The 25,334-nt window shown below is 41.4% G+C and overlaps 2 protein-coding genes across 5 annotated transcripts; both read right to left on the bottom strand.

The window, feature by feature from the left end:
* Positions 1-1,389: 1,389 nt before the first annotated feature.
* On the bottom strand, positions 1,390-7,130 carry LOC128754597 (bMERB domain-containing protein 1-like). Its single transcript, XM_053857319.1, has 6 exons — positions 7,020-7,130; positions 5,742-5,880; positions 5,273-5,346; positions 3,597-3,711; positions 2,857-2,927; positions 1,390-1,534 (listed from the first exon to the last, which is right to left on the bottom strand). Exons 1-6 carry the CDS (start codon positions 7,096-7,098, stop codon positions 1,437-1,439), a joined length of 576 nt encoding a protein of 191 aa, XP_053713294.1. The 5' UTR covers positions 7,099-7,130; the 3' UTR covers positions 1,390-1,436.
* Positions 7,131-8,118: 988 nt separating this feature from the next.
* Positions 8,119-24,764, bottom strand: LOC128754042 (phosphoinositide 3-kinase regulatory subunit 6-like). 4 transcript variants are annotated; one of them, XM_053856358.1, is made up of 21 exons: positions 24,693-24,764; positions 17,258-17,329; positions 17,089-17,184; positions 16,806-16,900; positions 16,609-16,677; positions 16,318-16,450; positions 15,826-15,895; positions 15,545-15,744; positions 14,411-14,545; positions 13,915-14,001; positions 12,986-13,208; positions 12,514-12,768; positions 12,193-12,283; positions 11,620-11,739; positions 10,887-10,994; positions 10,684-10,780; positions 10,520-10,581; positions 10,343-10,433; positions 10,209-10,270; positions 10,038-10,144; positions 8,119-9,964 (listed from the first exon to the last, which is right to left on the bottom strand). In XM_053856358.1, exons 2-21 carry the CDS (start codon positions 17,301-17,303, stop codon positions 9,811-9,813), a joined length of 2,301 nt encoding a protein of 766 aa, XP_053712333.1. In that variant the 5' UTR covers positions 17,304-17,329; positions 24,693-24,764; the 3' UTR covers positions 8,119-9,810. The 4 variants fall into 4 exon arrangements, with proteins under 4 accessions (XP_053712333.1, XP_053712334.1, XP_053712332.1 ...); XM_053856359.1 differs by lacking the exon at positions 24,693-24,764 and adding an exon at positions 23,420-23,513; XM_053856357.1 differs by lacking the exon at positions 24,693-24,764 and adding an exon at positions 17,981-18,085.
* Between the last annotated feature and the right edge of the window lie 570 nt (positions 24,765-25,334).

The raw sequence follows: 25,334 nt of genomic DNA, 5'->3' as shown, positions 1-25,334 counted from the left end.
AGGAGTATGTTGCCGCTTCGCTCAGTCATTGAAAAGCACTTTCCTTTCATTGATTTTTCACACAGAAGCCTCTCTGTATCGACAGCGATTATGAGGTTTGAACTGCAGCCATGACCTTTATCTTGTGGCATCTGACTGCGACTCGGCAGGAGATAATCTTTGGCTCCCTCCTACTTGCTTTCCTTGACAACTTCCTTCTCTTATTAAATCAATGCTTGACATTTCATTTATCAGCAGCATTTGCAACACTCCCCTTCTTGTGTGCTTACAGACTCAGTCACTACGTATGGGCTTTTATGCTTTATGCACACCACACTTTGTAGAGAGACGTTGGCTGGAAAGTTGAAGCGCAGAAAAGACAGTAGCCTTCAGAAGTCATCTTTACTTCACATATAACATTTTTAAATGCAGCTGAGCAGAATGCATATTTGAGTGCCAGTGTTTCTGGTGGATTTCCCTCAGTACACACTCCTCACTCGACAGTGCCAATACTGTCCTGGGGTTTCACTTCAGAGACCTTCCACTATGCATGAAAACGAACGCTCGGAATTTCCTATAGCCAACGCACACAGCCTCATCGAGGTCCGTAAACAGTTGCTATAGTGACGAGTCTTCTGGGCTACCTGGTTCTGCCATATGATTGGCCTGTACCCCGGCGCTTCACGCACACACACGCACATCAGCAAGGATCATGGACACGTTCTGACATTCATGTATGCATTACCCAAGATGAAGCGGAGGCAGCATAAATATTTCAAGAGACTGGGGTCTTAAGGGACTCTTTCTTGTTCTATATTATGACACAGCTAATCAATAGAAACTTGTGGAAGTTCCCCACCGTGCCACTAATACAGGGCTAAATCAGCAATTCTTTGTGAAGCAAGAATCTTTTTTGCTCTGTGTTTTCAAAGGGTCATCTGAGGCTGAAAGTCAGCTTTATTCGTGTTAACAGCGGCAGAGTCAGTGGTGGCACGTTGCCTCTGCTGCACCACTATGACACAAGATCGAGATGGAGAACACAGACGACTATCTATCTCTGCACCGACGGATCCAACTGGTGAGTCCTTCACTGCTGTTTATGGCCATGGAAGACCCAAACCAAGAATGGGTTCTGGAAAGCATGACGTGGGCTTCCTTAATCTGCTGAATGCAAAAATATACACTTTGAAATGCTTTTATTCACATATAGATATACTGTAAGCCAAAAACAAAGACATCACTAAGCAGCGTAATGTGAAATTATGCGGTCACAGTGACCCTGGGAGGAAGCAGAGAAGACATACGCTGTTATGATATGGAGTCAGATAAAAGGCAACAGCACTCTATTTTGCAGTTTATCCATCAAATGATGAAGCTTTTTGTACAAAATAGGTCCTGAAATGCAAGTCTCTTCGATGTCTGAGGTCCATTTGAGTCCGTTTGCTCGGGGTTCCGGGCTACATGACCGAACAGGTGAAGCCGCAGCACTCCTTCAGCAAGGACAGAGCAGAATTGTTGAAGGGAGGCGCCTGCGGAGCTCGTCTTGTTGGTAAACCTGACGTGCCAGCAGAGATAGTTGGTTAGCTCAGGTGACTATTGAACTACTTGACAGATTACACCATACGTGGTGATCGACTGTTTTGTTCGCCTCGATGGAACCCACTCGAAGACACACGGTACTGTATAAATACCGCCACCAGTGCACCAACAGACTTCACAGAGTGACTTTATATTGCCATTTCAACTTTCCTGAGAGACGAGGAAGGGTGTTTTTGACTGTAAGGCCCGGTGGAAAAGGCTTGTTCTTCAAAATGACCCATGCAAAAGGCTCTGTCCTTAATCCTCAAGCTCAAAAATGCGCACTAAACCCATTCTTAGCAAGGAAATTGAGAAAAGTACCTTACTCACTTTTGAGATGTGCCAGGACCTACCTTAGAACTGAGGAATACCCAGAATGCTTTGTATATTTTCAAAATAATTGAATCCAAAGCGGCGAATAAAGCGAATTACAAATGTAAGTATTTTCTTTGGTGATGGAGACATAAATATTACTAAAACCATTGCCAATGTGGTGTGACAATAAAGAACATCTAAGTCTAGTATCTTGGCCCATTTTACTGATTATTTACTACATTATTGGACAATATTTTATAAATGTTCTGTCTGTAGCGGATAGTAGGGGCTTTTGTTTAAGACAAAATGCTCATTTTTGTCAGTGGTAATGTAGTTGTTTTATCAAGATAACAGCCTATATAACATGGATGTGCAGCTAGTGGTATAATGTGACTGGGTTAATGTCGTCTCCTGCAGTAGCAGAGTTCTCTCATGATAGTTATAGCTTGTGTTTATGACTCAGGAGCGATCTGCATTAAAGGGGTGACCAATGTCTAAGTCACACATGGCCCTTAAACACTTGGTTTTGAGGGGTGTGTAAGATTGTGGATTGAGCTAAAGACTAATACTGAGAACTTTATTGTACCGTTGACAAGACTGAGGACAAACTGAGGGAGGAAGAGAACATCTCCACACAAAAACAGTGACACAGAAACAGTGACAGCGCTCCTCAGATCAACGCCTCGGTTGCTCATTGCCAATATGAGAAGCATCACAAATTGACCAAGAAGTTTGCCAAAGCAACTTTACATACTTTGGTAATTGATACCATTGATCCGGTGTTTTTGTAGTTCCGCTCGCTCTTGCTATGCAAAACAAAGAACACGATTTTAACTGAAAATATCGCTTTTATTTTGAAGCAAAGCTACTCTATAAGTATGTGAGATTTGATCACTGTAGAAAACAATACACCTTTAAATGTATATAAATAAATAACCTACTATTTTACAACAAAAACAATACAGTAACTGTGTTTTGACCTACCTGTCTTCCTGTTGTTCCTAGGGAATTTGGACTTCAGAAAATCTGCCATTTCTTTATCTTCCTCTTTCTCTCTGTTGATGTTTAAAAAAAATGGTTAGGGGGAAACATGCAAAACATATTCAGGTTGGAACACATGAAATCTGTTTTCACGCTTCAGAAATATGAAATCAGAAATATGTTTTAATAAATGCAGAAATAAAAACATATGAATAAATAGTTAAACGCAAACATTTTATTTTTTTTGCCACCATTTTATTATATTTAATGTATTCCCTCATTTACACATATATATTGATTCTTTTCTATATTTAATTTATTAAAATATAAATTAAGTGGTTATGTTTTTGTCCCTCAAAGACATTCTTTCTTCGAATCTCTTCAGTGAATTGATAAATTCGTCCTGAACTCATTGTTAGTTTAGTGTATTTAGAATGGGGAGACGATGTGTTGCTCATGTAGAAGCTGCCGGTGGTGTGTTGGTGCCATGGCGCTTCACAGCATATCAATGCCGTTGGCAGCGCTGCAACACTTTTAATGGGTCACGACGGGAGGAATTAGTGGCACACGGCAAATCTCTGATTACCATATTCATTAGGATTGTTCTTCATCAACCTCCTCTCCTCCTCCTCTTGGAACAGACGGTTCCATAGCGTTCCCATCCATCACCAATTAGACGAGAGGATTTGCTCATTCTCCAAGCTTAATCCTCCTTTATTCCACTGACAGGCTGTCAGAAGTACCTGAGACGCTCAAACTCCACATCATCCACCAGGAAGTCTCTGGTCTCCACCAGCTTGTGAATCTTCTCCAGGAGCTCTTCTTCCTTTTGTCGGTCCTCATTAGACTTGTGTGTGTCTAGAAAGAACAACACAGCACACAGAAAACAGTTCTGAAAAAAAAATACTCATACAATTTCACAACGATTTCCACAGTTCTGGAAATGTTCCCCAAACAATAAGGACAAACAGGAAGAATTGACTTTATAAAACATAACATTCACTGAAATAAATCTTTCATGTGTCAACTTCTTTAGATAAATAGATGAATAGTTTTAGTTGTGTGCTCTTTAATGGCCAGGTTTAATATATTAAACCTGAAAAAAAATGCTAGTCAAATGAATCAAAACTCAGAGGACCAGAGGATCCATTTGACTGCTGCTCTGCACAGCACAGCTTCAAACAAATGGCCAGTCACATGCCAAAATACATTTGGACAGAAATAATGACATAGTAACTTATTACTCTAAATGATTTAAGAATGAAGAAAAAATTGCCCCAGGAAAGGCCACTTTTCTTGTACAGGGAAAAGGGGCTGTTGCCCGCTGCATGCAAACAAATATAATTCGGCACTGCAGCCTTGTTTTCGGAACATGAGGTCCCTCTATTCCATCCTCACTGTAACACATGTCACTAGGATAAAATGTCCATGTATCTATTGACACAACCATGTGGGCTTTATAAGGTTTATACAGGCTTTAGCACCGTCAGCATGTCATTTTAAGAGCCCCTGACCACAGCAGGACAGGGGCCCATTAACACACGAGTTTGAGTGAGCAAAAGCTATAGACAAATACTACCGTATTTTCCAGACTATAGAGCGCATCGGAATATTAGCAGCACCCACAGAATTTAAGAAGAAACAGATCCTTTTCGTACATAAGCCACACAGGTCCATAAGTCACGGGTGCAGTGGTGCTGTCTGCACCGCAGAAAATGCATGAGGGTCACTTCTAGTTGTCCAACATCGAGACTAACTCGTAAAACAATTTCGGCAATGTTCTGAAATTGAATCATGAATTCATCACATCTTATTTACATTTAAAGTGTTAACACGCAGACACGCGGGCGAAAACAGCGCAATTTGAGCGCTTTAAAGGTAAATAAAATGCCTGTCATGTCATCGGTTTGATGTGATGAGGCTCAATATTTTTGCCAGCATGATGATCTTTAGACTGTAAAAATGAGGGATGCTCCGAGAGACAGGGAGAGCATTCACACTGCAGAGGAACCAGCGATTTCACCTTCATGAGCATGGTAAACTCTCTGTGCTTCGTGTTTTAAATAGCATATTGAATTTGTGGCGTCGGCGCCTTTTAACGTGCTGGTGCTGCAGTATGAAAACTTTACATGACAGACTGAAAAAAAACACCGTAGTAGACATGCCGTTGCCAAGCGAGCGGCGATTCGGCAGGGAAAGAAAAAGGAGTGGACTCATCACAAATCAGAGCGCCGGCTGTCACGTGATCGGATTTTGTGATCGGCAATGAAAGGCAGCAGCTCGGCATTCACTGAACACGCGGCGAGCAGCCTTTCATAATCGGTGGCCAATCAAGTTGCGGCTTATAGTCCAGAAAATACGGTACTTACAGATCACAACTACAACATGAGACTGGCATAGACCATGTAGCTCCACCTACCTGGTATTGAGACGAGTTTGTGGAGTTCTTTCTTCAGTCGCGTAATCTCCTTGCACAGCTGTATGTCATCCATCCTGCATCGGCACATACAAACATAACACACTGTAGGGTACGATTAAAAGCATAATAGCTTTTGACCCATTTAAGGTAAAAGCTGTGACATCTATTGAAACCACAAGTGCTTTTGAACCACACAATAGCTTCAATCCTTCAGAAGATTTATGAATACTTTTCTCAAAATTAAGGCTCCGATTTAGAAAAAAAGTGCAAAAAAGGGGTGATAACTTCGAAAATAGATGACAAAAATCACCTCTGAGATGATGTAAAGTAAAACACTGAGAATTTCCTCACCAAATTTGCCGTACGCCGGAGTTAAACCTGACCATCCTGGTTCTGCCAAGGTTCCTTTACAGTGGCTACAGTGTAGTTCATAACATACCTTTGTACAGACGGCTTGTTGTGCACTCACATATATCGGAGCTCGGACTCCCTCCGCACCAACACGTCCCTGATCCGCTCAATTTTCAGGAGCTCCCCCTCGATATCATCCACGGTGATGGTCGAATCGGCCATGGACACCACATCGTCCTCTGGAGGAGGGACTCTATCTGTGGGAATATTTACATCGTATTTACTTAAAGACATCAAAAGACACTTGGCCATAAACTCCCATATATTAGCAGCAGCAGTATCTCCAGGTAAATACAGCACACAAACTGCATGGCAGCCTTCTCTTTTACTTTGATATCTTTAGGAAAATATACTCTTCTGAAAAGTGACTTTCAAGTACTGCTCTCCACCCATTAAAACAATATGCATTGGAACTCACGCATTAGATCTTATTTATTAAATAGCATTAAATAGTTACATGCTTTATTAATAATGATAAATGATTTATTTTTTTTTACTCTGGTGTTTGTCATCAGGTTCCAGGTTGAATTTTACGGGGAGTACATCGCAGGAAACACTGCTTTAGACAACCTTTGCCTATGTATGAAGAGTGGTGCGTCAGCAGGTTCCATACGTTGATACTAGATTCATTTTTGGTAGTCTGAACCCAGGCAAACACAAAACCAACAGTGGAAGTCCAACAGCTGCTGTCTTTCTCCTGCAGTCAGTGCCATGCGTCTGACATCAGATCCAGCTGCAGAGGCTTTAAGGGGCACGGATGAGTCATCTAGCGCCTTTACAGCCTCTGCTCCTCACAAACATCCACGCTGGTAGTGACTCTAACCCTTTTATGCCAATTCCTTTTGCAACATTGATTATTTTCAATTGAATTTTTGGAGGTTCCGGATGATAAAAATGTTGAGCAGACATAGCAGATCCTCTGCTAAAATGCCAGTTTTGGACTGTTGTAGTGTAGTGTCCTCCTGGGAGCGTCAAAACTTTCACAGCAACACCTTTTTGAGAAACGGTAGCAGCAGCACACGACTGAAAAGAATTGCAGCATGATCCTTGTTGGACAGAAAACTACTGACCAACACAGGCTTCTAACCACATGCCTCTTTATTCCCACAATTAATGAGGGGGGCTGAGTCATAAACGCTCTGTTGTTACATCAGAGTGTGGAAGCCAAAAGGTCAACACCTGTGGAAATTCAGTCAGCGCCTACATCCAACCCGCCACCGCCGGGCAACAGAGACGCAACACACCGTCACAAACATCCAAACACTTCACGTAAACTGGGCTGTTTAAAACACCCAGGAGGTGAACACGGGGGTAAGTCACTCGTTCATTGGTTCACCTGGCTGCGCGTCGCCTCGCTTCCACTCGCTGCTCTCAACGGATCCGTACCGGTGACACGATCGCTGCTTCTCCATCATCCGAGCAGCGCCTCGCCTCCTGATGGTGCAGCTTTGTGCTCACTCACAAGCAGCGATGCTGAGGCGCTTCTCCTGGATCGCTCCTGCAGGTGTGTTGGGGAAGATGATGGAGAAGAAGTGGCGCTATCTAGTGGTGAATGAATATACTTGAATTTATGAAACATGCAGGGAGAAGCAGCCAGGCAAGCTTTTGCTGTTGTTTTTATTTTCTCTTCTATTTTAATTTTATTTAAATAGAAAGATGACTAGAAAAAATGAATAGGTTCTTAGTTAAGATTAAAGAGATGAGTATGGAAGCCCATTTCTGCCAGGTAAAAAAAAAAAACTGAGAAAAAAAAGCAAAAAAAAACTTTTTTTTGCTTGATGATTTTTATTTTAGTTATTTATTTATATATTTTGCTTACTGTTTTTTTTTCTCCCACATTGCAAGAATAGGCTTCCATAGATGAGCGAGTACTTCACTGTATAAAATGTTTCTATCCTGATTTTTTTTTTTTTTTTACTTAAGCATTTCCCTCCACCATAGATGTTTTGGTTGTGTGATGACAATCTATGACGTGGTGCGCTTGGAATTGGTGTAATTAAAAATTATCCCTGAAAAGTGTAATTACTTATGTGTGAAAATAATTACTCGAAATGAATCAACTAACCAAAATTAATCTCTCACCATCCAGGCACTGATACAAACTGGTTTAACTTTTTTTTTTAAATCTTTTCTCACTTTATTCTGTACGTTTCATTTTTTTTGGACAGATTTCAATTGTCACTCTAAGACTTAAAGTAAGGATGATAGTGCTCAATGAATGGCTGCACAAAGACTATACAAGACATGGCATCATTGTTTGTAATTTAATGTACGTCAGCATGTTTTCTTTTTTTTTTTCACTGAAGTCCTATGGAGGAGTGACGCGTTGTTGCGCTTGTTCATCGATGATTTTCATATCTTCATGTTCGGGTTGCTGGTAGGATATAAATGACTTATTCACACAACACTGCTAAAACACAAGCTCACTGCAGGAAACTAAAATACTGTTTATTTTTCGCATATTTACAGACAAGTTATTATTTACAACTTCATTTTTTTGTGCAATATAGATTATGTGCAAAATAGAACATTCAATCCACGATTTTCAACAGATGGCAGATGGCATAATATCAGGAGTCACATTCTGAATGCTAAATCAAGACCTTAAAATGATTTTCTTCTTACATGGAGGAACAAAAAAACAGAAGTACAGCTGTACCAAACAGCACCTTTCTAACTGAAGGTGTTGACATCGGAGCATTGTTTCATCAACGTGACAATGTTATTGCAGTTTCCCCAAATATCACAGAAGATACGCTTTTTAGCAGGACACCTCTTCATTTCATGTTGGCATGATTCAGCTCCAGATACGAAGATATATGAATGAGTATGTGGTTTTAATCTCACCCACACAAAGCCACAAGTACAATCACATCAAAGGGTTTTCACATTTTCACAACTCTTTTTTTTTTTAAACAGCTCTTGTGACAGACAGGAAAAAAAGATATCGAATGATTTCATTGATATCAGTTTTTGCATCAGACAGAACTAATAGTTTTATGAATCACAGAAGGTAAAGTGTTGTTTAAATAACTGACATTATTATTATTTCAATGAAAATGCGCTCAGTTGATTTAGGAATTTTTTTTTCAGTGTACTTATGTAACATTTTGGCCCAATGCCCTCCAGCTAAGGGCCAAAATGTTCAGTACTGATACATGTCATTTCAGGTACAGCACAGATGAATCTGGTTTCAACCTCAAAATGGTTTGAATAGTTTAAGGTCAACTGGAATTCAACGCCTCACATGAACCCTTGAGAAGAGGTGGATGAGTGAGAGTCATGCCAGCCTGTTGTTGGTTTCAGATGACCAGATGGCACGCGTCATGGATTACAAAAAGTTCTGGGGGAAAACAGAGGAGGAACTTTGCTCCCTAGAAAGTTTTTTCTTTTTTTTTTTCACATGAGACAAAAGCCTTTGCAAGGTAGGAGCGGTTTGTTGTGTCATGCCATTTGTCACCGCTCCAGCTCTGATTCCTGTCAATGAACAGTACCAGGAATAGTGGCCAAACCAGAATTCACAGACTCAATGTTTTCAACGTCAACCACAGGAATCCACCCACTCTGCATTTTAAAAAATAGACTGACAGTGTTGTGGGGTTTATGACACTGTCAATTATTCAATCCATATCTACACCCACTCATCGATACAGGCACAGCTGGTCATAGCAAAATTGGTTTCAAGACAATGAAGTTGAAGGCATGGATTAACAAAAGCCTTGAATTATCTTTCAACTCAGGCGTTGAAGGGAGACAAAAACAACGCTGCCATGACGGTGCACAATAGTGATGAAAGAGTGATGCTCTTCAAAGAGGAAACTGTAAAATGAAGGCTTCATTTAGACACTTGCGATGGCGACTAAATGTAGACTGTCAGACAGGAAGTGCTCCAGATGCGACACTGTGTGAGTTTTTATTGTCTGTGTTAGTGTTGTGCGGCCCATAGAAGCACGTCCTTGTTTGTTGTTTTGTGGCCCAGCATTGTTGGCTTTTGTCTCAGCCCTGTCACACACCTGTGGCCCAGCATCAGTTCAGGTAGTTCATTCTTCTCAGTTTCGCCAGACGGAAAACTTCAGGAGCAGGACGGTAAATAACATGAGTCGGTGCCAGCAGAAACGGAGCGGAGGTCAGCTGATGATGCCAGAAAATGTGTTGATTGGAAGAGGAAGTCCTTTGTTCATGTACTTGCTCAGTCCAGACTTCTCATCTCCGACGGCGACTTTGGACTGAAAGGTTTTCTGAACGCTGTAGCTGGGGTCCACGCATGGGAAGATCTCGATGCTGACAAATAAAGAAGTAACTGTTACATCACTTCTGACAACACCAATGGATTGCAGTAGAAAAGACGCCACACCTCTGCACATGTTTGTAGGTCCTGCGACAGTCTCGATCCAGAGTAACTGTGATGGACTGACCCCCCATAGCGCAGATCTTAACTTCACTGGTCCGAATCTTGGGATTCTACACATAAAAAAAAGAAAGTTATTAGTAAGTGAACATTTCAGTTAGTGTCACGTAAACCTACCGGGGAGATGTTTTTTGTTTTTGCAGGTTGATCTTTCAGTGTCACAGTTAAGCAGTTCACATCTGGAAGAGGAAGACAAGTACACAAGTTACTAATGTGCGAGGAGGAAATGCAAAGCTGGCATTGAGGCGAACCTTCATCGTCCTTAGCCGGAATGGCATCAATCTGAACAGCAGACGTCCTCACTGGCATCGCTCGGTTAGTGTCTCTGCCACTTAGTTTGGCCTGGACACACACGTACACACACTTAGCATCTTAAAGCTATTAAAACTGTGCAGAAAATAAAGAGATTTTAGAAGTGAAAAAGCTACCTCTTTATAGCATAATGTGGCAACAGCTCCACACATGTCTCCCGCACTCTTCCTTTGCTTTTCTATTTGGAAGACGGAAATAAAACCAGTTCAGTTCATGCACATATAAGGCCTATAAGGAGAAGTAGAAATGGAAATGTTGGGACATTTTTCTCCCAGTTCACCTCTCAGTGACTTTGGAATCAGATGAAAATCTGGAAAGACCAGCTCCACATGGGTGAGAAAGACATCCTCCACAAGACTGTTCGACGTGCAAATGATCTAAAAGACAAAACAGAAAGGGAGCGTCCTCATGTTACTCGTGATATTAAGAGCTGCAAAAACAGAGACAAACTATACTTTGATATGAAGAGGAGGATTCAAATACCTTGACAGAGTATATGGTGAAGTAGACCGGCTGCTGGCCAGCCCGAAGGTAGTAGGAAATAGCATCAGACACAAAGGGCTCTTTGGGTTTCCCCAGGGTCGTCGGTTGCTGTGGCGAAAGAGACAAATTGTTCACTACTGCACCACAACATCATAACAGACAACATGTTTAAATGTACATATTTACGAGAGCACCTCAAGTGAAGCCATTTTTTGTGGAAAAAAACAATTAAAATTAAACAAAAAATGAATATAAATAAATATATATTTACAAAGGCCTACCAAGATAAATATGCTATTACAGATGATTTACTATTCAAGAAATATTCAAGAACAAATACGGTTCAAATATATTCATATATTTCCTCCGACATACTGTGTGAGAATGACCATTTATACAGTGAATTCACAAGCATAAATGCTATAATAATAATGTGTAGCACAGTGCAGGTGGGTCTGGACTCTTGTCTTTCTCTCAGCCACTGCTCATTGAAACACCAGCCTAGCGAACGGGTCGGGTCACGTGGGTCACGCGTCACTGATTGACAGGTCTTGGACGGCGTAACACCGTTTTGTTGCGCTTATAGTGAATCACGCAGCTTGGACAAGCAAGAGTCGGCTTTAAATGTACTCCCTTTCTCTCCAAATCCTTTTAAATGCAGATATTAAAGCTATTATGACCAAAATCGTGCTCACGATTAATGAAGCAGTCCAAAGCAGAAGCGCTCTCTCACCATTGTAGTAAGCTGGGGGAGAGTGGCTCCCAAACTTTTGACGTTGCAGTTGTACCAAGGGTCCGCCCGGCCCAGGTAAGAGCCAACAGTGCAGGGAATCCTCACAGACTGATGCTTGTTCTACAAAGGGAATATTGTGCGGTGAACTGGATGAAATGAGAAAGCATGACCCAACCTCAAGTGCGGGAGTTTCCTCAACTCATCGCAGCGTTAAGGTGAATGACAGGGTGCTATTGCTAACACATGGTGAGAGGACACACGAGATTAATTGTTCATGACAGGCCACGCTGTCGTGTGGATCAGTTCCAATGATTAGCTCAAGGGCTTCCTTTGGCGAAAGGTCCCTAGCAACAGCTGCTCTCACGCTCATAGGCGGAAAAGCCAATGCTGGTTTTGATGAAAAGATTCAGAAAGCAAGATGAGAGGAACAGCTCTGAAGGTGGTCAGAATTTAAAAAACACGTCACGATACATTTGCCACCACCGACAGCCACTACGTTCACCATAAGCCGCAGCCTCCTTGTCACATGTCGGGAACTCATTGAAGCACTTTGATAAGAGGAACACAACTTACGTCATGAGAGACTGGGGCCGAGCAAACAGGGATGTAGTAAAACTGGAGGTTGGCTCTGACTGTAAGAAAGAGCCGCCGTGCTTCCCTTTTCCTGCCAATGCAAACCAAGACTTGTCACCGACCATTAACCATCATCGGCATTCCACTTGATGTTACAAAACCATGCTGACACTCTACGTGTCAACACCTGTTCGAAACTGTCTACTACTATGTAATCACGATGTCTCTACTGGCTTAACATGTCAATGTCAAAAACACTTCCATATCAACCTCAGCATCATTTCTCTGCCTTATCTAGACCGATGAAGAGAAAAAAAATACCTCAAATAGTAATAGGCTTCGGCCAGGCGACCCAGAACTCTGTCGTCTCCCATGACGACTATTCTGGCCGTGGAATTCCTCTGCATTTTGGGAAAGGGGTTCTGCGTTGCACCATTTCCTGTCCTCCTCTGTAGAGAGAATGGAAGACTTCCTCTTCGCCCATTACGCTCTCGGCTATCCGGCGTCTCCTGCATCAACACGATGGGGTGGGTGGGTTTCATCTTCATCCCGCCACGGCGGCTCAACTTTGAATCTCTAAAGAAAAGATTCATAATGATGACCAGCTGAAACTGCTGAAGTGAGTGTTAGCAACAGCATCAGTTCACTTGATAAAACCATCGTTTTTGTGTGAATGTTTGCTTCTGGACTCCAGTCTGGTACCGTTTCCCACACTAGTGACCAGCTGGAGGCAGAGATTGTGCATTCAGTCTGTCTTCAAATATATCTGAACTGAAGGGTGCACTGTAGTTACCTCTTGCCAAATGCAGGAGTAGAGCTGACTGGAGGCTCTGGGAAGGACATGTTTGGCGAATCCAGACCAGGGGGCAGATCTCCTACAATCCCGCTGTCATTGGACAAGACTGAATGTCGCGCCTCAGACACTCTCATTTCATCCATGTCGCCGTCATCCTGGTCCTGGCTGAGGGAGAAGTGATCCGTGGAGCTTGATCGCAACCACCTGCCCAGCTCTCGCCCTGAAGCATGTTATGGTGAACTTACTCAGTGGAGTTGAAGTGAGGTTACAATATGATTTATGAATACAACACAGACTTCTCCCGGCTAAGACGAAAGAATATTTTTTCTGGGCTGAACAGATGTTGAGGTAGTTGTGAATGGTTATATGAGTTCGTGAGAGGTTTATGAATGATTTTCATTTCACTATTATTGTGAACTAAAAATATCACCGTAACTACACTATCACAATAACAATACCCGTGCAGGCGTTCCTGTCACTGCAGAAGGTGAGAGATGAAGCTGACAGTCATATAACTTGATTTAACACTTGAATATAAGTGTTAAAACTTTTAGTCATTATTTTTATTGCTCAATAAGTATCAGTTAAATTTTCCCCAAATAAAAACATAAATAAATACACAATAATAAGTAAATAAATATTTACTTATTTTATTTATTTATTTACGCTAGAAATGTGTGAGCAAATTAGACATGAGAGTGGCTAAAATAAAAGAGAAGAATTTCTGGTTACGCTCAATAGAGGCTCCCCTACAGGCTGTTGAACTTCAGTGCTGCCTTCACGTGTGTGTGAGAAGCGTATCAAAACAAGAAGTCACAAACAACCTACACTGTCTTGTGACGTCTGTTTAGAACTTAAGTGCTAGTTACATATTGAAAAAAAGCTTCCAGGCCGAGCAAAAACGCTCTGAGCTCAAAGCTACTTACATAAATCGAAGTCATTTGTCCACATGTGGAAGCTCATCTCTGGGTTGGGCAGCGGGCAGTCGTGCAGTGATCCACCCGACACACACTCTAAACACACACATGGGCTTGAGACAAATGTAACACAACAAAGCTTAAAACCAAGGCCCACAGCTTCCTCCCTGTCTCCTCAGCATCCCTCAGACTGGAAGACTCTGATTTAGGCGAAACTTCTTGTGAAGGACGACCCTGTTTTTAATATGCTTCATTCAAGCATGACCATGAACATGCACAAGAAATGAACTGCAGAAAACACATTTCCCTGATCTAAAGTTACATCTAAGAGCAGTTTCACGTGTGATTATATAAGACGAAATGACCGCAACACAAGACAACTCTTTTATGAGAAATTATCGTCTGGGTTGAAATGAGTCAGAGAACAGGCTGTGGGCCTTGTGGGTTTCCATGAGTTGCACTGCAGCTGCTGCACAGCGATCAGTTCTGTGTTTCCTTCTCATACCTGACTTGACGCCTGTGACGATTTTATCGTACAGCTGCTGAAGACGACTGCTCAGCAACCCCCTGTCCCTGCCGCCTGCCTCCGCGCTCTGCTCGACGGTCGCCAACACTTCCTGAAAGTGCGGCTCAACACACGCTTCCTGTAGCAAAACACACAAACACACGTGGCACATACAAAGGAAGGTAAATACATGCAAACAATACAGTTACAGCAAAGAAGCTCCAACTGCGCCGCGGCCTCTGCGGCAGACAACACATCTGCTGTGTCTAAACACCACCACTGAGAATGAGTGCAGCAGGATGTCTATCAACTTTTCAAACTTCTCTCAGCAAGTGATCATACGGAATATTTTAATTGTCATTTATGTTTTAATACAAGCAAATATACTGTTATATTTCCGGACTATCAGCAGCTACTTTTTTCTCACAGTCTGAATTTAAATTGGCTAATCTGAGATTGGCTGTGAGGTCAGAACTTCGGACACACGGGCAAAAACAACGCATTTTGAGTGCTTTAATTTAATAAAAGATCGGAGGAGTTCATGATTCAAGTTCAGAACATTGCTGAGTTTGTTTCATGAGTCAGTCTCCATGCTGGACCCCGTAGTCAAAAATAGTTTAGAAGGGATCTTCATGCACATTTAAACTGGGTGCACCACTGACCTTTCTACAGCGCAGACAGCACCACTGCACCTGCGGCTTATATATACGGTGCGGCTTATGTGTGAACAATATCTATTTTCCTTCTTTATTCCGGCGCACTTTGTCGTCCGGAACACAGTCAGAATTAAAATGTTATCTTGCATACAATGTATGAATTAAAATATGCCATCAAACACCAGACTATCTCCAAAAAAACAAGCCCAGGTCCTCATTGTAGCAGATTCACTAGGAGAGAAATTCAGTTCAAAACTGTATACTATAAATATTTGGCGTGTTTGAAGCTGCTTTAATACACTGGGTGTTTGTCACATTAAACCTCTTGGATCTGAAGAAGTTTTAAAAGCTTCATATTCTTGGTTCTCTAAATCATCACCTGCACTAGGACCATTTACAAGAATACTATGCTCTGAACAAAACAAAAGGCATTGACTACAAAGGACAGATGCACAACATGTAGCCCCAGCTGCCTCACTTGCCTGAAGGCCCCTGGCCAGCTCAGCAGCGTTGCACTCCTCTCCTAAAACGGCCTGAAGGGTGTGCTGCACCACAGAACACATGTGATCGTAAGGTGATACAAAGTCTTCGTATTCCGAGTTGGAGGCCTTAATGTCTCTCTTCAACCCTTCCGCCATCGCTCCAGTAAAGACATCGGGATCAGCCAGAACAAAAACCCTGTTGACAGAGCAGACTTGAGTCACCAATGTGAACTATGGCGTGACTAACCAAGTAGGCTTGAACACAATCGTCACTCACCTCTCCTGACATGGATAGTAGTCATTCTTTAGTCCCTGTTCTGCTACCACCATCCTCTGATACCTCAAACCTGCAGGTTAAACTGACTTTTAATAACAAGCCTTACACTTAGATCAGCTCATTAACGTTCAAAGCTATTCACAGGAGGAACCACCATTGGATTAAAGTTCTTAAGTGTTCATGACAGAATACTGGCAGACAGGATGGTCACTGGCAGATTCAACTATGACAGAGAAACTAGAGACTGTTTGCTCAAGAGACATGAGGGAATGTTGCAGCATAACCCAACTGATGGGTTCAGGCACAGGCAAGCACACACTGCTTATATGCTGTCACGCTCTGATGTTGCTCTGATCGACTTGCAACACAAAGCAGCGATAACAAGCACATTGTTCACTGTAATAATCATAAAAACGTCCTGTGAGAGGCTTCAATTCTTAATGTTCATTTCATGTGCCAGCCTCAACTGGGAATCTGAAAAGCCGGGAATACCTGGAACGGAGCGTTCCGCTTTGATCTGTCTGGTGTAACTGAGCCCAATGGCACAGTAGGGATGCGGAAGAATCAGCAGCCTCTTACAGATGTCGTACACCCGCTTATACAGCTCATCTGGAATGTGGGCCGTCTGGAATAACCACAAACAAAGAAGAACCAGTCAACAGCAACACTTGGAGAGGAAAAACCAAGCCTTTCGTTTACTGACACAGATCTGCTTATTGAGGAAGGGCAAAGACGCATGACGATATGCATGATAGTGACAGGAAACCCAGCAAGATACGGTACCTGAACAATGGCATACATGATGGTGTGGAGCAGCGGGAGAATGATCCCGCGATTATCAAACCTCTCCGCCTGCAGGACAAACAACAAACATGATCTGTATTGCATTGTGATGATCAAGGAGATAAAACAGAATCCTTCACTCTTTCTTTCGTTATGGTCCTGCCATCGCAATATGCTGTGTATTATTAAGAAATTACCTTCTCCAGCTCTTTCACCAGAACCCACACCAAAGACAAGCTGTTGGCAGGATTGTTTTTGACCTTTTGGTGGAGCGTCCAACGCAGCATGCCTGCTTGTACACACAGAAAAGAAATGAACACAGAAATTATTTCAAAATATATTACTGTGTTTATACACAAACATACACACAAACATATATATATATATATATATATATATATATATATATATATATATATACACACACACACACAGTATACAGTATACATTGATGATTTTGTCTTGCAGTGAATTTATTACCTCGATTCAGGGTGTCCTGCAGGTCTGTCTCTTTGGGCAAAATGGCTTGCAGACTGCGGTAGAGTTCTTTCTCTGGCACTATTGGGTAGTTTGTGGCTATAAATGGGAACAGAATGTATATAAATATATATTAATTGATATATTTGGATCAACTTTTGCATTGACTTACCCTTTGGCTCTGGGCTTTGCCAACTTAAACCATGGCAGTGGGCCATCGCTGATGAGCATTGATGTTTTTCCCCTTGGGGAAAAAAAAAAAAGAATGGTGTCAATGTTCATGTATACCTCCACATAGTTCTTGACCTATATTGCTAAGAACAAAAAGAAGAGAAAGAAAAAGAACTGGATAAAACGTTAAACTTTAAATAGTATTAAAAACAAAACAAAGCAAAAAACAAGCAACAAAAACAAAATTGCATTTTCTGTAGCAATAAAATATGGTCTGCCACAGGCACGATCTGGATGCATTTCCATACAGTCAGAACCTCGTTCTCCTGCCCTGTGTGTGGGAGTGCCAATGCCAAAAATGGGATGAACGTGATCTCTATTGACCCGGTGAAGGCGTGCAGAAACAACAAGCACTTGTATGTAAATAAACAAACAGATGACAAACAAATGCTGCTAAGCAGTGGAATGGGCCATGGTTTACATTGAAGCAGTTGCTGCAACTATTGGACTATCATAATATAAATCTGAGAATTCAGTTTCATTTATGAGTAATATCTTGTGCTCTACCGTTTATTTACTGTATGGCAATATCAAATTTGTGGCAAATATAGTGACGTACTTACTTCCATTCACACAGTCATGAATCATCTCAGATTCATTTTTATCTTTTGACCACAGAACCTACTTTTAGTAGACAAACACAAACACAGAAATCTTTTGTCACCTTCGGGTGTCCTAAAATAGCACGTTCTACGCCCACTCCATTGCCCCACTCAATCACAAACATGACCTGAAGTAACATGGGAGAGAAACCTGGAACAATTCAAACGCGCTACTGTTGATGATTCGAGTGATGAGCCTTGCTGTTAAACTGTGACAAAGTAAGTATCTGTCATTAAAGTCCAGACACATTGTTCCTCTTTGATCATATTGTTTCTGTGATCTCCAGCGTAAAAACCACCGGTCTGACGAGTATTTTCTGATAGCCAGTACATACAGGCTCATAATTTCTATTCACTCTCAAGTCTGTGGCTTGGCAAGCCCTCGTGAGTCACCAACACCGCAATGACTAAGTCAACCCTACGCAAACAGACACTCTCACAAACAAGTGAAATGCTCAACAAAGGAAAAACCTAACAATAACAACAAATGAAAACTAGAAAACAGCCAGTAGTCAAAAAGACCAACCAAAAGGGCAATGTTTTTGTCAGTCTGTATAGTAAACAACTCAAAAAGTTAAGGTCTTCTTCTTCTGAATGATTTGCTGAAGCTCTGTTGAAGAAGTGACAGGTCCAGGAACAGCCAATTCAGAGCGTTAGGTCCCATTCTGGCTGGAAATGCTGTCAAGGTGCTTTTTCAGTTCTAACAGAAATGTTTCTGAAGCTGGAAAACTTCAGTGGCATGTCTTGCTCGGCATGATTTGAATGGCACATGAAAGCAGTGAGAATGAAGTTTGTGTCTTTTCGTGGATTTCTGAATGAGACTCGGCGTTTCAGCCACAGCCCACATCCGTCACACACATTCTCTGTCGGAGAAGTCAGACCCACATGTTGCTACAGTTCAACAATGCTGCACGATTAAAAAACAAAAACAAAAAAAACAGGAGCTCTCATTTCCGCGGCAGCATGCTGCAGACGTGTCAGAAAACAGGAAGGACCTGACAGCGGCCTAGGGAAGGGTGTGCTCACTGAGCCATGGAGCTGGATCCACAATAGAAGAGGCCCGGAATGTGCGTAATGGGGAATTCCAAATGTAGAACAGTAAAGGTTGTTGGACGAACCCTGGAAGACGTGCTTGTTATGAAGACATAATTGAGGAAGCAAAACCCCCCAAAATAGCCAAGAAGTTAGCTGAGATTGTCTTTTTTGTATCTTGTCGATATATCAATATATGAACATTCAAAATATTCTTATCACAAAATCAACAATCTCAACTTCCCCTCAGCAAACCCAGTCTGTTTTGGGCTCGTCCTTTAATGTACAGCCAAAAGCAACCAACGTCATTTCCTGCTCTCTGTTGATTGACAGCTGGAGCCAACCAGTAGCAAGCATCCGACTTTCTGCCTCCTGATGTCATAATGTTTATATACATATAAAAAAAACAGGGTTTTCACTGAACCTATAGTCATATAGTATCGGATTGATATCAACATATCTGACTCAACAGAGGGAAGCAAACTGGGGCATTAGGTTAGTTCCAGAAACAGCACAAGATGAGGAAGTTGACTAGATCGGGCCAGAACTTTCATGTGCAATTCATCCTCAAAAGAATTCTGGAAGCCTAAAAATCCAATACCTGTCTCATCACCTGCAAAGGACAGAGCAATTTAGCGCGTCTGAAACTGCATCATGACACCAATGTTTATTCACCACCACTGGAGTTGTTTTCTTGGCCAAACATGTGGCTTACTCATTCTGTGAGCCTCATTGTTGATTCAAGCAACATTTGATGGAATCTGAGAATAAAGAAAACACTTCCTCATGCTTAATTGTCTTGATATTTTTTCATTGGAGAGAAAACAATGGAGTACTTCCGTGATCAATCATATCACAAACACCATCTGACATGACCAGCCCATTCAGCCTTCTCCGCCTTAAACTTATCTTGACTTTCCTCCCTGGTCACACCTGCCCTTTCCAGTAACTCCCTTGTTTTACATTTCAGGGATTCCAAGAGGATTTTTTGAAACCTGCCCACAACCAGAAAAACAAAAAACACGGAAACCAACGCAGCAAATCAAGAAGCAAAGTAGTGAAAGTAAAAACGCAAGTTATTAAACAGTAAACGTAAAGTAATTCTCTCTCCAGTCAGCAGCCATCCGCTTCTGTCTGGCCGGAATGCCTGACTTGACTGGTGCGAGCAACAGACTTCAGTCATTATGATGTTTTTTTGGGGGGGATTTTTACATGAGGAACACGCAGTTTGTATCAATATTTCCACTTCGCAGAAATATGTTCATGATCATGAAAGATTTCATCTTTAAAAAGCAGAGGTGGTGTGCAATGCTAGTTTGTTGTCGAAACCCTGACATGTTAAAACAATGTTAGATCGACAGCTGCCATTCAGAAGGCGCTGAGCACAGATCAATGTAGTTGGATTGTAGGGATAGCGATAGATCTACTACACACAATAGGAGCTGATGAGTACTGGACAGAGATCAAGGGAGGCGAAGAGTAGAGTGCAGGCAGGGTGGCATGAGTAAAAAAGAAGGTTAGGGTGTTAAATGATAGAATAGTGGCAGCCAGAGTGAAAGGGAAGCTTGATAGAGACCTGCATTGATGCTCAGGTTTTCACTGAGAATGACTAGGACGGTTTTTATCTGATGGTTGGAGGAGAGGCAGGAACCATATTGGACAAAGACTGTTAGAAATGGGAGTAGGACAACAGGACAGGATGAGCAGGATAACAATGAAGTTCATGAATGTCATCAATGGATTGCATCTATTATAGATAACAATGGATTTCAATCACTTTATACATCACTTTCTATAAATATGTTTTCTGCACTTTTATAGTGATAAAGACGCTCCAGCAGAAAACAAATGAACATTGGAAACAGTTGGGCTTTTGCAAGAACAAAGTTGTTCTAAATAGGTTGCTTGGGGTTTGTTGGACTTGTAAAGGTGAAGTAAAATATAACAGCAACCAGACAAATCTCTCCAACCGACCGTCCAGGCACGTCCAGCAGCATTGTTAAATACAACTGCACTGTTGTTTGGTCAGAGAGAGTAGTAGCAGGTTAAACAGTGCTCATTCAACCTGAAGAAATGTTGCACTTCATTTTGATAGTTACCTTGTATCTGAAACAGAAAAGTGAAGGAGAGGCCAAACCTGATGTTTAGCCTCGACTTCAGTTTTTGTATTCATGTTCTGTTCAGTATCCAGGTCATTATTTCAGTTACACCGACTAGAATTATGTCATGATAGTGAATCATTTGGAATCCTATAGTTCTAAATTCTTTATTTCCTCAATTATATCCTGAAGCTCAAGCCATTAATGGTTAGACCCTTACCTCCACCCTCACTGTTACAAGCCCACTTTTTCCAAAATGGCAGGTAAATTGCAATGTGATACATATCACGATAAAGGAGTGGTTATCCAACACATTATGATAAATTGCGATACTATAGTTTCAACAATATACAGTAATAAGAAACATCATTTTGAGGAGGGAACTCAGATAATGCAGTACAGTATTATGTGCAAGAAAACAAGTTTATTTTTATGACGTCAGTCCAGTTATATTGTCAGAGAAGTCAATCAGAAAAAGTATTTTTTGAACCCTGAATAAACTAAACTTAGTAACATCCCAAAACAAACTGGTGACTATGAATGTATAAACACTTGTCCCCTACAGCACTTTTCATTCAATCTACAAAAGGCCCAGAGATCAAACATACATCAGAGAGCACAATCAATTCAATTCTTTGTGTAAAATCCACTCATTTCAAGGCTAAAAGCAGCTTTACTGAAAAGCACGATTGTTCCTGCTGATTCTCTCGCCACCTCAGGCTCAAAGCTTGTGCTTAACCAGTCAGCAGTGGAGCAAGCTGAGTGGGAGTGAGTAATTATCTCATAAAACTCAGGAGTAATTCGGATGAAAATCGGAATCCGAACTTCTCTACGTGTGTCTTTGGCGTGTTCTGTGCGTGGCTGCTCAGAAATCATGACACAACGTTTCATGCAAATCATAATGTACATTATGTTCATGGAAATTTTCTAAATCCATTCTTTGGTCTACCATAAGACAGAATGAATATTTTATGCATCCGTCTGTTTACTTTTTTTTTTATATATATATTCACTACTTTTAGAGCCTTTACAAAGCACCTTTTGAGGAATATTTGACACTTCCGTTTCTCATAAATCCAGCTAACCCAAATGTCAATAATTCCTGTCGCCGTACATGGTAAATGTGTTTTCCTACTGAGCAGACTTTTTGTCCCCAAAGTAACGACAGTCAAGTTTCATTGGTCTCAGGCTGCTACTGTTAGTAATCTGTGTGAGGATACGTGCACAGGATGCACCACAAATAGACACATAACAAAGCTAAAAACAGCCTTCCATGTAGTCAGGTAGAAAGCTTTGCCAAGAAATGTGGATTTGGGATTCAGATAAGTCCAAAAGGTGTTGTTAAAAGGTGATGTTAGTAGCATTAGCATTACTTGGGTACGAGTTAGCAGTGGCATGCAAGTTAAATAAATGTTGTGTGTTTATGGTTTATGGTGAAAGATAGCGGTCATTCACATCCTAGGGGAAGTAAGTTCTGTCAGGCAAACTCCCCATAAGAGGCTAAAAGGGTATCCATGTGACTGACAGACAGTAAAGGGGGGTCATCCAGTTAATGCAATAACTGTGTGTCAAAGGTCAAAGACAAGCCGGGGTCTTTCCACCATCTCCTCTCCGAACACTTGGATATTAAGTACACCTCGAGGGCTCCACAAGTTTCCCTTTGAATTTTACAGGTTTATTACCACTCGTGACTGAAACCATTGAAAAATAAATCTCAAATAAATACAAAAATCTGCCATTCACAAATATTTGTCAACAACACGACATGCAAAAATCTAGTATATTTCTATTGTGGTCGGCCAGTGCGCCAGAAGTTAAAAGTAAATCCCACTAACTCAGAAAGCAGATGTGGTCCATTTTAGGAGGACGCCTGGAAATAGAAATGTAATTGGCCAGACAGATTCACTTATCAACAGGTGCCATTTAATTTCTCTATTTTTCTTTTTCTTTTCAATTGAGTATGTTGGGGTTAGGAACATGGGTATTTGTTACTTTAAGGAAAGACATGAATAAATTTGTTGTTCTATGTGCTGACACAAGGGAGTACATAGCACATTGTCTCCCTGTCCTGGTGGAGCATCAAATGTTTAATAAATAAATGAATAAAAGAAAGAGCTAGAAAAACCATGTCTAGAATGTGTGGAACAGACAAAACAGATTGCAAGAAGACAAATTAAGCTTCAACTATGTCTTTGGGTCACTGGACATTGTGGGCTTTCCAGCCATGTTCAACTTGAACTTTTCCTTCTGCATGACCATGTACTGTTCCCAGCACCGCAACTAAAACTCTTCCAAAGATCATGGACTAGTTTTGATTTGGCAATCGCTAGTAGAAAAACCTATTGTTTTACAGAGCATGAGTTTATTTACCTTTGCAGAGTACGGCACCTGCTTCACACGCTTTTGGTTGGAGATTGACATAGTTAGAGTCGTAGTCACAGCTTTGCCGCAGCAACCAGTTGGAGTTAATTCCTCCGATTTATCATTACTGATTTCCTCATGGTCAGCGACATGTGCCACCTTCAGCATGCTTATGTTAGGTGCCGGCCTGAGATTGTTGTCGGCAGTATGACAACACCGCTGCATTCAAGTGGCTCGCAAGCCTCCAGCAATCTCCAGAGGAACTGCAAAGGTTATCAGATTTCACTTCGGTAACTTTCCTGAACTGAACCTGTTTCTCCCTCTGCCAGTGAGGAATCCTTCCAGAGAGTCCAGTGTCAGTCTTATTACATAATCTCATTGTATCTGGTAACAAAGCCTCTGTACAGATCATAACAAAGATTCCCCCAAAACAATATAGGCTCTGTGTCAGGGAAAAAATATGACACATCATGATGTTACCAAAATCACTTTTTCGTGTCACAAGTTTCTCTCAAAACCCAGAATCATCGGAGCACAGCTCACAGACAACAAACAATACAAGACAGTCTTATAAACAAGAGCCACATTAAAAACATGTTCTGATTTTGTCCCTCTAAGTGTGTGACTATTATGAATGTGTGGCGTACTGCCAGGGATATTAATAAAGATTTGATTGAATAAACAAATGTCCTCAGTAATATAATATATAATACGACCTGTTTAAATGATTCAAACAATTCAAGAAATTTCATAGTTTATAGTTACTATGACGTTATTTCAAAAAGTTACTTTAAAAGATCAGATTTGTTTTACGAGGAGAAAGGGGGAAAAACACTCTAAATTCCATGTTGCAAAATGATACTCTCGATTTGAGACTAAGCGAAAATGTGATCTTAATTTACAGAGAAAACTGCAGCTGCAGAAAGACCAGAAGTGTTATCGGAACTGAGTTATTATTTCAGGAGGCTAGAAGAAACAGCAGTCTTGTGCACTTTCCGGTGTCATGAAGCGATGAAGCGCCAAGTCAACAAGCTTTTTATAGCTCCACCTGGAAGTGTTCATTCACAAAACGGACAGCAAGCGCACACGTTTGTCTTCGCTGTAATCTGCTCCAGTCGCGTGTCAAAAGTATGAGTTCAATAACGCATATTCCACGTTTTAACAACTCAATTTCAATTCAACAAACTACTTACGCCGACTTGTACATGACACCTTGCAGCAATAACGTCTGTAGCCAATGCAAACATGATTACAAAGACACATATGTGCTGAAGACACTTACATTCAGTGTAGCTTGAAAGGCTCCGCAGCTCTCACTTCGAATTATTTTTGGACAATTGAACCGCGCCAGGTCGCACTCAGTTCACTTGTGGCTTGGCCACGCCCACTCAGGAAGTAAATACGCGTCATAGCCAATCAGAGTTGCTCTGAATTTCTAATAAGTCAGGGACGATGATATCTTGATATTCCCGTTTATCAACGTACGTAATTATGTTGCAGCCTCACAACAAAAAGGGTTGAGTTCAGCGTGTGGCAACTCTGGAGTTTCCTATCAATCGAGGGTTTCCAGTGTCACTGTATAATAAATACGTCTGTTTTTTTTAAATTATTATTTACAACAACAGCTGGTTGACAGATTGCTCTTTGGGAAAGGTTTTAACACACAGTGCTTTGCTGGCATCATTTGTGTCTGTGAAAGTATTTTCTCTCGAGGTGGAGTCCCTCTTGACCTAAAATATAATTAGGTGTGTCTCTTACCGTAGAAAGTGGCACTTCCCGCTTCAGGGATCAAATGCTGTAAAAACATCCTTTGAGTTTACGGGATCAGGTCAGTTTGAAAAACTGTGCTGTGAAAAAAAAAGTCGTAAACACTGAAAACTGGAGTAGATTTGTAATAACATTCAACATAGAATTTCTGTGGTTG

The sequence above is a fragment of the Synchiropus splendidus genome, chromosome 2 (assembly GCF_027744825.2).
Source record: "Synchiropus splendidus isolate RoL2022-P1 chromosome 2, RoL_Sspl_1.0, whole genome shotgun sequence".
Taxonomy (NCBI): Eukaryota; Metazoa; Chordata; class Actinopteri; order Syngnathiformes; family Callionymidae; genus Synchiropus; species Synchiropus splendidus.
Note: the sequence above shows the minus strand (reverse complement) of the source record. Positions and strands in the feature narration are given on the sequence as shown.